Here is a 14,418-nt window from a genome sequence, read left to right as displayed (position 1 = left end):
TCTGCAACATAATTTTTTTAAAAAAATTCATGATTATTTTGGTAGTGTTTTGAATTTTGAGAGCATTAGAATGTAACATTTTTTATTTTTAAACTACCTTCCGTTGTAAGGGCGACATGCTGAAAAAAAATCATCTTCATGGATTGTATTTCATCAATTGTCAACGTAGCAGTATTACAGCTAGCTTCTACGGAAAATTAAAGGGGAGTGGGGGTGGGTGGTTTTAATTTTATGCTGTAGAACCATTTTTATTCGTCCAAACATCAGCGTTTTACAGTCAACTTGAGCAACCACCGTGGATTTACATGTGTTAACTTCTTTTTAGATAAATAATATCTTTATTCCAACCTCAACATAAGACATACACTTAGGACTCAACCATACGTTATTACTGGTGTTATTCGCGGAACTTAATTACCACGATTTACAGGTTATCCCTAGCAGGTTAAAACACACAGTAAACAGTAAAAGCGTAGGGGAACTGTGTCCATGTGATACTGGGATATGTACAGTACCTTGTAATGAGACAATACGACCGTACATCGTGGGGTGGTGCATGTGAATGAAAAGCCTTTCTGCTACGTGCATGCATGTGATGTGCGAATTACGTGCAGCTTGTGTGGGCTGGCCATGGGGACATTTGTTAGGGAACTAGCTTTAAGATAGGTCCTGTACGTGCTGGTTTGGTTTAAGTTTTGTTTATTTTTTTGTTTAAGATTCAGATGAACTCTAAGGTATGTCTTATTTAAAAATAAAATTTCTTCTCGAGATTTCTGGTTGGTGCTAGTTGGTAGGTGGTGAATAGGAGTGAGAAAAAAAAGTATAGAAATAATATTTTATTGTTTATTAAGACCTAACCTCAAGTTTAAAGACCGGATATGGGTCTTAAGGTTCCTTATTTTCTTCGTGTCAAAATATATGACATTTCAGCCTCTTCTACTTCGTATTGCACTGGATTACAAAGGCAACAAGGATTTTGGTGTACAGGAACATAATCGAGATACATCCGAAACAACCTCCAGGTATAAGCTGTTGTATCACAGAACTAGATTCATCACAGACCTATGCTAGAGTACTCAGAAACATGCTCAATCTCAACAAATATTCATCATCATCGAGCAGCCATAAATATGAACTTGCTGTCCAGAACATAGAAAGGGGAATACTCATAGTGAAAATCAATTAAATGAGTCAATAATCTAGGCAAGGCACGACTTCACAACCGCTGTCCTAGAAATCCGATCACTCGCCAGTTGTTGCCGGTGAGAGGAAGATGGAGATACAACGTGTATCACAACTGCAAGTACGGGCAACCCTCGGCGAATACAGCTCCGACGAGCACCAACCACCAAAAGCTCCTCCACCAATCCCTTGCGGTTCCAGATCACCACTCCATAAACCTGAGCTCCAATCGGGTCAAGAACAGATGGTGAACCCCAAGAGCCAAAAGATTAAATCGAAGAGAAAGCAAGAGAGAGGAGGAGATTTCCAAATCGGTGAACCAGGAGGTAGAAGAAGCCGGCCTACTTATCCTTACAGCTGCGCCCTCCAGTCCCCACGAATCCTAGCAGGATCGGTGAGTGGTTACGCCGCCACCACCAGGACGCCGCCTGCTCTCTTCCCTGCTCCCTCTCATTTTCCATCGTCTACCCTAGCTGCTCCAAGCCAAAGCTCAAGAATCCTCACCGCATGGGCCAGGGCTGCTCAAAGGGCAATGAGCCAACCGGTCCACAATAGAAAAGGCCCACAAAAATGTTAAAAAATCATCTTTTTGCAACAATTACTACATCACTAAAATATTTAGGGAGAACAAATCATGACAGTGGCATATATTTATGTGTTAAACTGCTAGCTAGTTAAGCAACTGCATTATGCCTTGCACTCCTGATTCTAGAAACTTGCTCACACTTGGGAGAGGATACTACAACAACAGAGCAGGCATCTCTCTCTCTAGGGCTCTACCCCTCAAAAGGAGAAGGTTGCTTGCTGATGCCTTTTCCATAAAAGTCTGCTGCAAGCATGTATTGGTAGGAGTAACTTGTAGCAGCACATTTTGCCATTTCATGAATACTTCTATGTTTGACTGGATGAATACTTGTAGCTACATTAACCAATGCCAATTCAGACACAGAGCAACTCGAACCAGGCATTCAGTTACATTTTGATACGATGCCATCGAGTTAATTATTACAGTAACCTAGGTTAATTCTGGCATAATTCAGTTCCTCATTCAGGAACTAAACTAACCTTTCCCTATTGGCTCTTTTCGGCCAGCTTTCTCTCTTTCCAAGCTCCAACCAAAACAGTGCTCTGCCGTTTCTGTAAACACATGGTCCATGCATGCCTGCAAGGTTCCAATCGCTTGCTCATTTCCATGGCCCCCTTTCCCAACGGTCCTGATCCCCTATACATTTTTACTGGAGTACTGTACTTTTTTTTGAACCAATTATACATTTTTACTACCCACCACAAGCAACAGCAGCGTTCTACTATACATTTGTGAACCAAGTATACATTTTTACTAGCTGCTACTCCACAGTACGTATCAGCACGCGCATGCACGGCCAAAATCGTTCAAAGAATCTTTCCAAAAAGTCTTAAAAGCGAAGAACAAGGAACAAGGTGATCAAGAAAAGAAGGGAAAGTGCGTGCCATTCCTAATCATTCTTCCCTTCCTCACACTTCTTTTCTTGGGAGAAAGCAAATGATTTCATTTCTTTTTCTACAAATTGGTACAAGAACAAGAATGGGTGGATGGATGCATTGCTACCCAAAAAACATCAGCTACCTACCTACAATAGAAAATCAATCGCATCGATCGACCAAAAAAATCGGTGCACAAAGAACGCAACTTTTTCTTTTTTTGAATAATTTGCAAGGCAAGATTGGACCGTGTGTGGTGTTGGTTGGTTTAATTTGGAGAAGAATTGATCGATCGATCGAGGTGCATGCATGGATCAATGGATGGCTAGGTTAGGGATCAGGTGATGGGGGCGACCTCTTCTTGCGGAGGATGACCTCGGTGTCGAGGCCGAATGCGTCGACCTTGGAGATCCTGACGACCTCCGACCGCCGGAAGAGACCGACGAGCCCCTCGACGTCCAGCAGGTCGTTGGCGGAGTACTTGTCCCCGCGGCGGTGCACCGCGACGTGGAGCACAGCGACGCCGCCGGGCCGCAGCGTGCGCTCGATCTCGGCGGCGAAGCGGTCTGGGTAGAGCGCGTGGTCGAAGACGTTGGAGAACTCGAAGTCGAAGGTGGCGTCGGCGAAGGGCTGCGCGTGGAAGTCGCCCCTGGCGACGAGGGGCGGCGCCGGGGCGAGGTCGATGCCGATGGAGTCGCGCACGCCGACCTGGCGGAGCGCGGCGACCTCCTGGCCCAGGCGCGCGCCGACGCAGAGCGCGCGGGACGCGTTGGAAAGGAGGCCGTCGGCCTGGAGGCGGGCGAAGGCGCGCGCGAAGGCGTCCACCTTGCGGCGCCAGTCGCGGGTGGCCCAGACGCGGCGGAGGCGCGGGTCGAGCGTCTTGTTGAGCTGGTGGCGGAGGTAGTCGTCGTAGGAGCGGAAGCGCGCGCGGCGCATGCGGATGTGCGGGGACGGCGGGGACGGGGTGAGCGGCAGCGCTGCCGTGGATGAGTCGATGGCAGGGCGCGAGGAGGAGGAAGAGGAGTAGACGTAGAGGAGGAGGAGAAGGGAGAGGACAGGGAGAGCTAGGAGGAGAGGGCGGACGGGGAGGGCGGCGGAGCGGGGGACCTTCGCCTCGGCGGGCATGGCGGCGGCGATGGCGTGGTGGTTAATGGGGTCGCATGGCGGTGCGGTGGTTTTGTTCTGTGCGGACGCGTCGTGAGCTGTCCGGACACGGAATGCGGTTGGATCGGTGCTCTCCCTAATTTAGCGTGGAGGTGGGCCCGGCCGGTTAACCTGTTTTCCGTTCTGATTAATCTATGCATTACCTTTTACGGACTACTGTATTTAATTGGTGCCTTAACTACATGCAAACATTTAAACAAAAGTGTTACCACTAATTCAAGTATCACTATGGCCCCTAGTCTGATATGTTAGATGCGTATAATCTCAGAATAAGGTTTGATAGTCTATGTTTATTGTTCCTGTCTGGTTCGATGATGCAAATATACAGTTTTATTTTAGTTCAACGAATACAGACTCTATATCCGCCCATGCACGAGAGTCCACTTGTTAATATCACAAAATCAATTTTGTGAATAACCAATAATAATCTCAACATTTACATCCACTTATACGGATTCAGATTTAATCAACCAAATAGAAACTCAGCTCAACATATTCAGACATATACAACTAATAAACTATTTTTTTTAACAAATATGATTCTACTCAATTTATTTATATGATACAATTCTATAAAGCATCGTCCAGTTAACCAAACACACATATAACGCTGTACAAAGTGTGCGGTTGATTAATTTTACAGCTACTTGTTGGCTCGCACAAACCATATCAATATTCAAAATGCAATATATTTAAGATAGGTGGGATACAATAAGATTATATATTAAGGATCGTATCGGTATCCAAAACAATATATATTTATAATTGCATTTATCGTGAAGAAGTTGAAACCTATCCAAGAATTCGATTGGTTTGTTTGAGAGAATCGTCTGGTGTCTAGAAACTTAACTACATGAGATGATCCATAACTATGGTCCAAAAATCAGTACACTCACTTGTTTGTGCGGTGCATGAGCTGTGGCATTGAAACTGGTGGTTGATTGATTAATACTATAATACTACGAGAAAACTAGACATATATATACTAGTAGGCTTGATGTGAATGAAATCCATGGTTGATCCAGCTTGTCTCCTACACCTGCCAACAACCAGCATCTGCCTATCAAAGTGTCAAGTGCACCAGAGCGCACCCAGCTGCACAGCGCCGCCACACCTGTTCCTTCTTCCCTGCCGCGACGGAGGCGACGAGTAGCAGAGCGAGATCAAGCGGCCTCTTGCGGGGCTCGTCGTCGTCGAGGAGGCGGCGGCGGCAGTGGCGCGTCCTCGGGAGGGGAATCGGCAGCGATCGCCATTGTAACGGAGAGGAGTGGGTTTTGGCCAACTAATTGTCAAACGAAAAACTCACAAGCCTGATTGGAATGCAGCGATTTTACACGTAGAGGGCAATTCAATTCAATTCTCATCGAATCCGAACAAATTCTTGCATCACAAACAAGGAAAATGTTCCAGAATATAGTAAGATGCTCGACTTCAGTTGATAGAAAATCTTTTATACTTAAACCAAAAATCTGTAAATCGCAACGGTCCCATTCTTTAAACCAGAATTTACAGCTTCAATTTTCGATAGCGATAGATGGATTAAACTAATAGCAACCATAAGGAATGGCCGCTAGCAACCTTAGGCAATGGCCGCTAGCTTGACGATTGTACTTTCGAGTCACATGAGGCTCAGACCATCTCAAAAATACTTGTGTGGAACTGAGTCGAAATCGTCATAGTCGAATCTTGCACCACGTTCCCTTCCAATCTGCATCAATTCCCAAACTTAACACTCCACAAAAGGCAGGGACTAGGTAAAAACTGCAACATGCCACAAACTCTAAACTGACCTTCATTAAATATGCAGGATCGCATGAGATGTTCTCATCAATTGAAGTCAACTTCTTGGACAAAGCTGTCAACCTGCGAAACATATTATCGAATGAATCAGTCTCGATACTCTGATAGTGTGTGCTCCATGTCTAATTCTAAGTCAATGGTTAGCCTAGGCACCATACAATATTCTTATACACTCAGAAATTTAAGAACACCAACTTGGTGGTCATTTGATCTTTCATGCATCAACAATAACAACAACAGAACCTTTGCTGAGAACTTTTCATTACATGGTTAACCCATCGTATCAACTATATGTCTAACTTCTTTGCTGATAGGCTAGAACAATGTGCATGGTGCCAAGAATTGAACTACAGGCCCAGAATTAGGATGAATTTCATAAATCTGAGGTTGCAACATTGTAGACATTAAGAGTGGTAAATATAAGGCTCACACCTCTGAATAGAAGAGTCGATATGCTCCACCATCTCAATACTTTTATATTGTTCAGGATCTTCATGAAAGCTGACCATGCCATCCTTCTGATTTATGGTTGCATGGATCTCTCCATCTTCGATCTGGACCAGTAGGGAAGTCAAAATTCGCTATATTTTTGCTACTTCATTCAAGCAGTCTGTAGAAAGGATACCTACCATGCGAAGTACGTGCATCTCAGCTTCTTTTGGTGTGTTAAGTTGAGCAGATCTAGCAATATCTTCGAGTGAAAGAGTTAAGTAAGTCTGGGTCAGCCTTTGGATGTTTCGTTTGTACATTGAGGAGAGCACCTGCTTCACCAGCCCTAGGTTGTTGTCCTGCCAAAAGAAGGGGAGTTGATAATCAGGGAAATCAACACATGCATTACGTTGCCAATTAAATTTAAAAAGCATATAGAATCTAACACAAAGGCAACAAGTAATTTCTAACAAGGCAGCAGCTACTGTAGCATGTAAAGAGAAGATAACAGTACGGAATGGTAGCCAAAGCAGGCAGAAAAATACTCACTGATTGAAACCTCTCTGCATTTGAAAGGATGAATGACTCTAATTCAACGTAGCGACCATTGCCATAACATGTAGACAGATCAACATAAATCTGAAAAGGATAATCGAAGGAGATTATACAACATAGTAACAGTTCTAGACAACCTAAACAGGATGTGCAGGAAATCAAAAGGGTTAGTTTCTATCGCTAATAATAACAAATCTACCAAATAGGTTACATCATGACATCAGTGCCAGTGATCAATCTTAAGAAGACAAATGTGAGCACTGATTGTCTCTACAACTTTCAAAATACAGTTCATTATTAAAAGCAAAAGTAACCACATAATATCAAGCATGATCTGCTACAAATAAAAAGCTAACCATCGTCCTAAGTTTTAATGCAAAGAAACCGTCATCAGCATTTATCAGAACTAAATCAAATAAGAAAAAGTACACAAAATATTGAAAAAATAGGCATGACAACTGACTGCAACATTGCATTCAAATATTCCAACAACTCACTACTATTAAAGCATAGTTCATTCAAATGGTGATTTTGAAATTAAAACTCAGTGGAATAATGCCTGGGTGTGATTTTTCAGACTTCTTTGAGCAGTTGAAGATGTATACTTCGGGAATGATGGGACCTGCTACACAAATTCACAGTATTAGCCAATTCAACTTATAACCACAACATTTACAATGGAATGTTAAGATATAAGTTACAATACAGTTTAAATCAGATATCAGATCTATCAACACAGTGAAATTCAGAATATTCGGTTCCTCTCACTAGAGAACATCAGGTGTTAACTAAGTATACAGCAGCAATTATAGAAAATAAGGAACAAATAAAAATGTTAGTATCATTATGTCAAACTGAAAATCAAGAATTAAACAATTGGGAGAAACAAGCACATCATGAAGAGACATATAGTGAAAGCATATCTGAATCTACGAAAACAGAGTTTTATTCCCAAATCCCTAAATCAATTCTGGTTTCTGACTGCTTTTTGCACCAATTTGCAGCTTCCTTGTGACTGAACAATAGATCTACCAGCACAATATATGTTTAATATATTCACCAATTAAAATTGGTTTTAGATTGCTTAAGTTTTCCCACATCTTAAATCAGACTAGATTTGGTACATTTATTAATTGTATTTCGATTTGGCCTATAGACTTACAATAAGTGAAGTAGACTGCTAGTAGAATGTTACCACTGCATCCATTCACCTTAAACTGATCAGCTAATTACTACTGCTAGGAGGAAACAAACTTGTTACCTCAAGTCCTCAACAAATACAGTTCGTAACGGTGTCGCTTTTATGTCTTATTTAGCCATTGCTACTGCACATAATTCTAGTGGGGAATAAGCTTGATATCTGATCATCAAGTAAAATTTCCTGAAAACTGTACTAGAGTAGGTCAGGAGTAGACAGCAGTAGTGAACGTGAAGCGGAAACGTACATGTCCATTCTGAATGAGCGAAACAAGGATATACTTCTTGTAAGCTTCCACAGCAATTGCGTTCAACGATGACATTGGGGCAGTAACAGCCTGGAAGATAACTCAGTAAGCATCAAACACAATAGTAGCATAGCATCTAACAGAATACTGATATAGGTCCAGGCCTCACATTGTGAAGAAGCTCCAATGCTTTAGGAAACTTCTTCAGCCCAATATATATCATCCCTCTGCAACAAAAGGCAAGCTAGTAAGCAAAAATCAGATGGACTAAAAACCATATACCACGCAGCGCATTTGATCCAGACCCATAGTAGCAGTAGAGGAACAAGTCCCTTGGCTGATCAACTTCGAATATGTCATCTTCTAGGACGCTCAGTCCAGCCTTGTACTGCTTTGCCAACAGGCACAGGAGGAGGTAGTCCGCGTGGACCGGGGTCAGCTGCTCGGGTGAAGCCTGGATCTTACGGACCGCCGCCCGCAGCGGGGCAATCCCTCTGATCGGCATGTTGAGCTGCATGACCTGATCCTTGAGCACCCTACACACATTCAGGACTACAAATACAAAGAGGTACAGGTTTGAGATAATTTAACCTGTCGCAAAACAAAACATAACATAAAAAATGCGCATTGGAATTGGATTCGATCTGACAATCAAACAGCACGCACATTTATCGGGAGCCAGGCGTATCTGGTCCGCCGAGCATGCGGTGAGGAAATCGGCCGCCGTGACGAGGAGGTCCCTGCCGCCATGGTCCATCAGATTGGCCGTGGAAGTCACGAACGCCTCCCTGCAGAGAAGAAGAAACACGCAAACAAAGGGGAAGTTAGGAGATTCGAATTGGGCGGAGCGATGGGTTCGAAGGGGATTGATTAGGGTTCGGCCAGGGGGTGGAGGCGCAATACAGGAGGTAGAGGTAGCCGAGGGAGTGGGTCTCGGGCTGGAGATGGGCGAGGAATTGGACGAAGGCGGCGGAGTGTGCGCGCAGGGACTCGCAGTCCGCCTGCTTGAGGAGGTTGTGGAGGTGCGCCACCTCCTGCGGGCTGCCGGAGAGGCCCTGGATGTGCGCCACCAGGGCCTCCACTGACTCCATCAATGCCGTTGCCGCCGCCGTTGTGCCCGCCTTCGTTGCCACCGCCACCGCCGCCGAGGGGTGGGGTTTTCGCGCTCGCCTCCGCTTCCGCTTCCGCCTCCGCCTCCGCCGAGGTGTGGGGTTTGGGTTTGGGGAGAGGCGTGCAGCAGTGTAAGCAAATTCTGTAATACTCTACTCAGTTAAGGTGTGAGTTTGATATTATCTATTTTATAATTGAGGAAATCTACGATTTGCTATCGAATAAATACTGATTCTACAATATACCATCGAATAAATTCTGTTTACTTCTATACCATCGAATAAATGTTTCAGTTCCTTATATGCCATCGGCTTCCGATACTACCCTCCACTGCACTGTTCATGCACAGTATGAACAGTACCTGTGAATAAAAAAAAGTTACAAAAATATGTCGATTTTTGTGCACGCTCTATAATTCATAATCAACCCGTTTTAACTGTATTCACCTAAAAAATACTGTATATAATTCAAACTAAAATTCTTCAAAATGTACTACTTTTGTAACTTCTTGCAATTTTTAAGCCTCATAAAAATTTACAAAAAATCTGAGAAAATTTACTAATATTCCTCTAATGTGATGTAATAATTTCTAAAATTATCTCCCGCGGTGAAAAAATTAGTTCTTTGTAATGCACAGTATTACAAAAGTAGCTCATTTTGAAAAATTTTAGTTTGAATTTTACACAGTATTTTTAGGTGAATACAGTTAAAATGGGTTAATTATGAATTATAGAGCATGCACAAAAATCGATATATTTTTTTGGGGACCTTTTTTATTCTCGGATACTGTTCATGGAACTGAAGCATTTATTCGATGTTATAGAAGTAAATAGAATTTATTTGATGGCGAATTGTAGAATTAGTAGTTATTCAATGGTGAATCGTATATTTTCTCTTTATAATTTAATGATCGTTTAAATAGGAGAGAGGCGAACATATATTATTATAAGAAATAGAATCTTTCGTATAATAAGATTATATAAAATTTACTTCCTACCGTATGAGCGAAAATATGTCAGGTCTAAACAAGCTCACCCAAAAGCGGATCCTAATACCGTTATGTGCTGATTGGATGGAGGTGAAAAGGAGAAAGGAGTTCAGATACATCTAGAAAATTTAATCTAGCCATTCATCTCTTCTCTACTTTTTATTTTAATTCTCTATATATTTCTCTTTTCTTATCTTACCTCTCTTTTCCCGGTTACCAAACTTCACCAAGTTTTCATATAAATATGACCATAGATAATATCATAAATGAATATGAATAAAAATAAATACTACCGGTAAATATTTATCAAACATAAAAGACCATTGTTTTGGATTTGCCTAGGGTTTAGGTCTCCTTGCTAGGGGTTTCCGTGGCCTCTTGGACGTCGATTGATTTGGGGATTTCATCTGCACTATTGATAATGTAGACCAGCCAATCGTATACGATCAGGCCCTTCGGCAGCATCTCTGAATTTATTTGCGTTCTCAGATTCACTGAATTGACCAGATTCATTCATTGGTTAAGTTGGAAGGAGATCACTAGCCATCTTATCTTATGCGCCATGGATTACTACTTTTAAATTTTCGGAAACACTATAATTTATTATGAAAAAAATCGGCCCAACTTTGACTTGGTTGGTTGAATGTCATTTCCCAAAAAAAAAAAAAAAATGGTATTTGCCTGTTTGGCTACTGAGGCGGATCACAAGATAATATCCCAGCTTTCATACAAACTTGTGCACTCGCTCCTCACCTTCTCTTCACCCGACTTACCACTCAATACACGAATGAAATTCAGCCATGGATTGTTGATATATACTTAAGGCTCTGTTTGTTTTTATTTTGATTATGGATCCTAACTCTAAAAGTGATTGTCACGATCCATCAACCAAATGAGATCATATTTGTTTTTTAATTCTAATTATAGATTCTAGCCTAAAAGCAAAAGTAAAAACAAACATTCACATTCTAGAAACCGATTCTCACACTCCACAAGTCAAATTATACTACAAAATCCCACAATCCGCAATCTGTTAGGAACAGGTTTCTCCACAAAATCTAGGCTGTGACAATCCAAAACAAAAACAAGCAATATCTTATACTACAAAATTTCACAATCTAGTGAGAAAAAACTTTCATAAATTCTACATATTGGACTGAATTTTCATAGTCTAAAAGTAAAACAAAACATCACATATGTCTTCATCAGGATTCCAGGACACAATCGATGTTAACATGGTGCACACAACCGATTCTATGTCTCAGAAGCACAAAACATCAGTCAGCACAATGGAGCCACAGAAGCGAGTACTCTTGCACTTGCAAGTCCAAAACTCTCGGTTACAATCATATAAGCGCGTCCGCAAAATCGCTTACATTTATCTATAACAGAGAACAAAACGACATAGCCGACTGACTCCCTCGGAAGTCAGAACCCACAAACATACGTATACTAGATATGCTGCAGGCAGGATCAAAATCCAGATCCTTAGACTCTACTCAGACGTAGCAGGAACAATATTTACACGGTGAGTTTGTGCGGTGTTGGGGGTGCATCCAAATGCTGGAGGTGCAGGGCAGCTACAAGCCCCTGCCATGTTTCCCCAGGGCGAGCTGATGTCTTCAGTTCCAGAATTTTTCTCTGCTTCTTGTAGTAATCTTCCAGCAGCTTGGTCTGCACATTGCAAGTTTCATATTAGAGGTCACAAACTTTGCCAGTCAGAACAATAATAATGAAAAAACACACACCATGAAGTCTAAGAATTATGAATTCATTTTTTTAACCCAAAAAAGTGTTGGAGCTAGACATTATTTTTTCGGCAGTCAATAGAGAACGTGAAGTTCTAGACATTATTTAGTGCAAAGCAAAGCTGAGAGCTTGAGATATGCTAACCACAGGATTCAAAAAGTTTGCTCATTGTGAAATTACCTGCTTAGCATAAGTACGCATCCTCTCCATCCTTGAGTCTTCCAGGCCTACAACACCAGCAGGCCATGTATAACTCCCAAGGCAGGGACTACAGTTTGTAGTTGCCGAATTGCTGACATCAAAGAGCTGTCCACAGTGGGAACAGATGTCACCCCTTGACCGCTTCTTCATGAAACAGTCATCAGCACATTTGAAATTCAGAACCAAATCAATGTCCACAATCTCATCAAGAATCTCCTGAAACATATGAACATTATCAGATATGATACCAGTCACCAACTCACCATACTGGAAGTAATAAGGCATCCCATTCACTGCACTGATTACATGGTGCCGGGAAGTAATTATGCTCTTTTTTGTTCAAGCATACAAGGTAAATGGGGACTTACAGCTTGCATACGGGTACGTGGGATCCCATCCAGAATGAATCCAGTTTCACCCTTGTTGTATCCCTCCTCAAGCCGCTTTGTCAGCAATCCAAATATGATGTCCTCCGGTACAAGCCTCCCTTCATTTACCGAATTAGCAATCTGTGCATAGGCAATGAAAAACCAACTCAGCCCAATCCAATAGCTCCAAACATTTCCTTACATTTTTAGAGTATTCATGGAAGATAATACCAATGTTTGCTCAATTTGAGAACGATCCTAAGCAGCTGCATATTAGACTATCAAATAGTTTGAACAAATAGTTCAATTTAAAATAAACGTACAGGAGACTGAAGAGAGCCTGACATATGCAGGCTACACAGGAGGGCGAAAATGGGAAGGCTGCGTATGCAGCCGCCACAAGATGCTAGGATGGAATGTTCCAAACTTCCGTGAAACCCTAGCTATGCTAATTTCCCAAACTACCTCCAATATCGTGTGGACAGAGGCAAATTACGGGGCTGCCCCCGAAGCCATTCGCAAAGGGGAGTGGCCGGCACGCTCGTTTCCTAGCATCATGAGATTCAATCATTCAGTACAAACCCCCCAAAACATCGAATTATGGCCTTTAAATAAAGACAGTTAATCGTGCACAGCGAAGAAAATGCTTGATTTGCAGAATACTTCGTGGGGAATAAGGAAAGATTCAGTGAATTGGCTGGCCCGAAGAAAAGTTTTTGTGTCTTTGCGGAACCTGAGGCAAATATCTTAGGGATCATAAGAGTCCACAGACATGTCACGAGAAATTTCCAGAAAATGCTTGATTTGCAGAATACTTCGTGGGAAATAAGGAAAAATTCAGTGAATTGGCTGGCCAGAATAAAAGTTTGTGGCTTTGCGGAACCTGAGGCAAATATCGTAGGGATCATAAGAGTCCACAGATATTTCACGAGAAATTTCCAGAAGCGCTCGAAAAAGTGGCCGGAAGACGTAAAAATCCAGCCAAGTTTGTGATCAATTAGGGGAATGTTGTGTGAAATGGCTTCGATTAACAACACAGCACACGCCTAAAGAAAAATCCTGAAATTGCTCGGAGAAAAAAGATCATCCTCCTGGCGGCAAAACGCGACTCGGAACACATGAATGAATCGATCAAATCAAGCTATCCAACCTAGGGACGCGAGTATGACCCCGAGATCGCGAAATCACTCGAGGTGTCAATGCGGAGCAACTCGATTTGGGAGCAATGGGAGCGAAACGAGCGCGAACCTTCTTGTAGAGCTGAGACACGGGGTTGAGCTCCTGCCTGACGAGCGTCCCCATGGAGATGTACGGCACGTCAAGCACCTCCGCGAGGCGCGCGGCGTGGGCGTGCTTCTGCGGCCCCGGGCGGCCCATGACCACCCACTGCACGCCCCTGGGCCCCCCGCCGGCGGGGTCCGACTCAGCGACCGGCGCTGACGCGTTGCGCCGCGCGTCCTCCTCCCCCTCATCCTCCCAGTCGGTCCAGTAGTCCTCGACCAGGGCCGCCGCCGAGGCCGCAAGCCTCCGGTGCGCCGGGGCCGGGGCGGGCGCGCGGCGGGAGAGGGATCGGGCGGCGCCGGCGAGCCGCAGGAGGGCGGCCATTGCTGGCGGCGGCTAGGGTTTGCGCGTAGGGTTTTGGCGGCGAACGCGTGGTGGGGGCGGGGGCGGAGGTCGTGGCTGAGTTTTTACGAGTATTTGGAAATGGGAAAAGTGGGGCGGCGAGATCGTGGTTGGTGGTGGCTGGGTTGGAGTTGCATGCGGATACGAGGACGAGAGAGAGCGGAGGACTGTGATCGCCTCCGGTGATCCGCAATCTCGATTTGCTTCGAGATTTGTGCGTAAAAATTCAAAATTAGATTGTATATATATGAGCGTATTTGCTGAAATAGATAATATATTATCGTATTTACAATTTTAGTATTCGTATTCGGTATATTATTTAATAAAAATATAATTTCGGTAC

General features: G+C 43.3%; 3 protein-coding genes across 4 annotated transcripts; all 3 read right to left on the bottom strand.

Moving 5' to 3' along the window:
* Positions 1-1,094: 1,094 nt before the first annotated feature.
* On the bottom strand, positions 1,095-3,878 carry LOC133898963 (uncharacterized). The gene has a single exon (XM_062339803.1). The coding sequence runs from the start codon at positions 3,766-3,768 to the stop codon at positions 2,974-2,976; it is 795 nt and encodes a 264-aa protein (XP_062195787.1). The 5' UTR covers positions 3,769-3,878; the 3' UTR covers positions 1,095-2,973.
* Positions 3,879-5,241: 1,363 nt separating this feature from the next.
* LOC133898962 (COP9 signalosome complex subunit 3-like) lies at positions 5,242-9,305 on the bottom strand. 2 transcript variants are annotated; one of them, XM_062339801.1, is made up of 11 exons: positions 8,940-9,305; positions 8,703-8,824; positions 8,342-8,588; positions 8,206-8,263; positions 8,037-8,126; positions 7,151-7,216; positions 6,586-6,675; positions 6,237-6,395; positions 6,040-6,161; positions 5,598-5,670; positions 5,242-5,515 (listed from the first exon to the last, which is right to left on the bottom strand). In XM_062339801.1, exons 1-11 carry the CDS (start codon positions 9,125-9,127, stop codon positions 5,447-5,449), a joined length of 1,284 nt encoding a protein of 427 aa, XP_062195785.1. In that variant the 5' UTR covers positions 9,128-9,305; the 3' UTR covers positions 5,242-5,446. The 2 variants fall into 2 exon arrangements, with proteins under 2 accessions (XP_062195785.1, XP_062195786.1); XM_062339802.1 differs by having other exon boundaries at positions 7,151-7,213; positions 8,940-9,304.
* Positions 9,306-11,364: 2,059 nt separating this feature from the next.
* On the bottom strand, positions 11,365-14,186 carry LOC133899740 (probable adenylate kinase 7, mitochondrial). Its single transcript, XM_062340795.1, has 4 exons — positions 13,701-14,186; positions 12,453-12,593; positions 12,064-12,300; positions 11,365-11,808 (listed from the first exon to the last, which is right to left on the bottom strand). The coding sequence occupies exons 1-4, from the start codon at positions 14,055-14,057 to the stop codon at positions 11,656-11,658; spliced, it is 888 nt and encodes a 295-aa protein (XP_062196779.1). The 5' UTR covers positions 14,058-14,186; the 3' UTR covers positions 11,365-11,655.
* Between the last annotated feature and the right edge of the window lie 232 nt (positions 14,187-14,418).

Source organism: Phragmites australis, chromosome 18 (genome assembly GCF_958298935.1).
Source record: "Phragmites australis chromosome 18, lpPhrAust1.1, whole genome shotgun sequence".
NCBI lineage: Eukaryota > Viridiplantae > Streptophyta > Magnoliopsida > Poales > Poaceae > Phragmites > Phragmites australis.
This window is presented reverse-complemented; position numbering and strand designations above follow the sequence as displayed.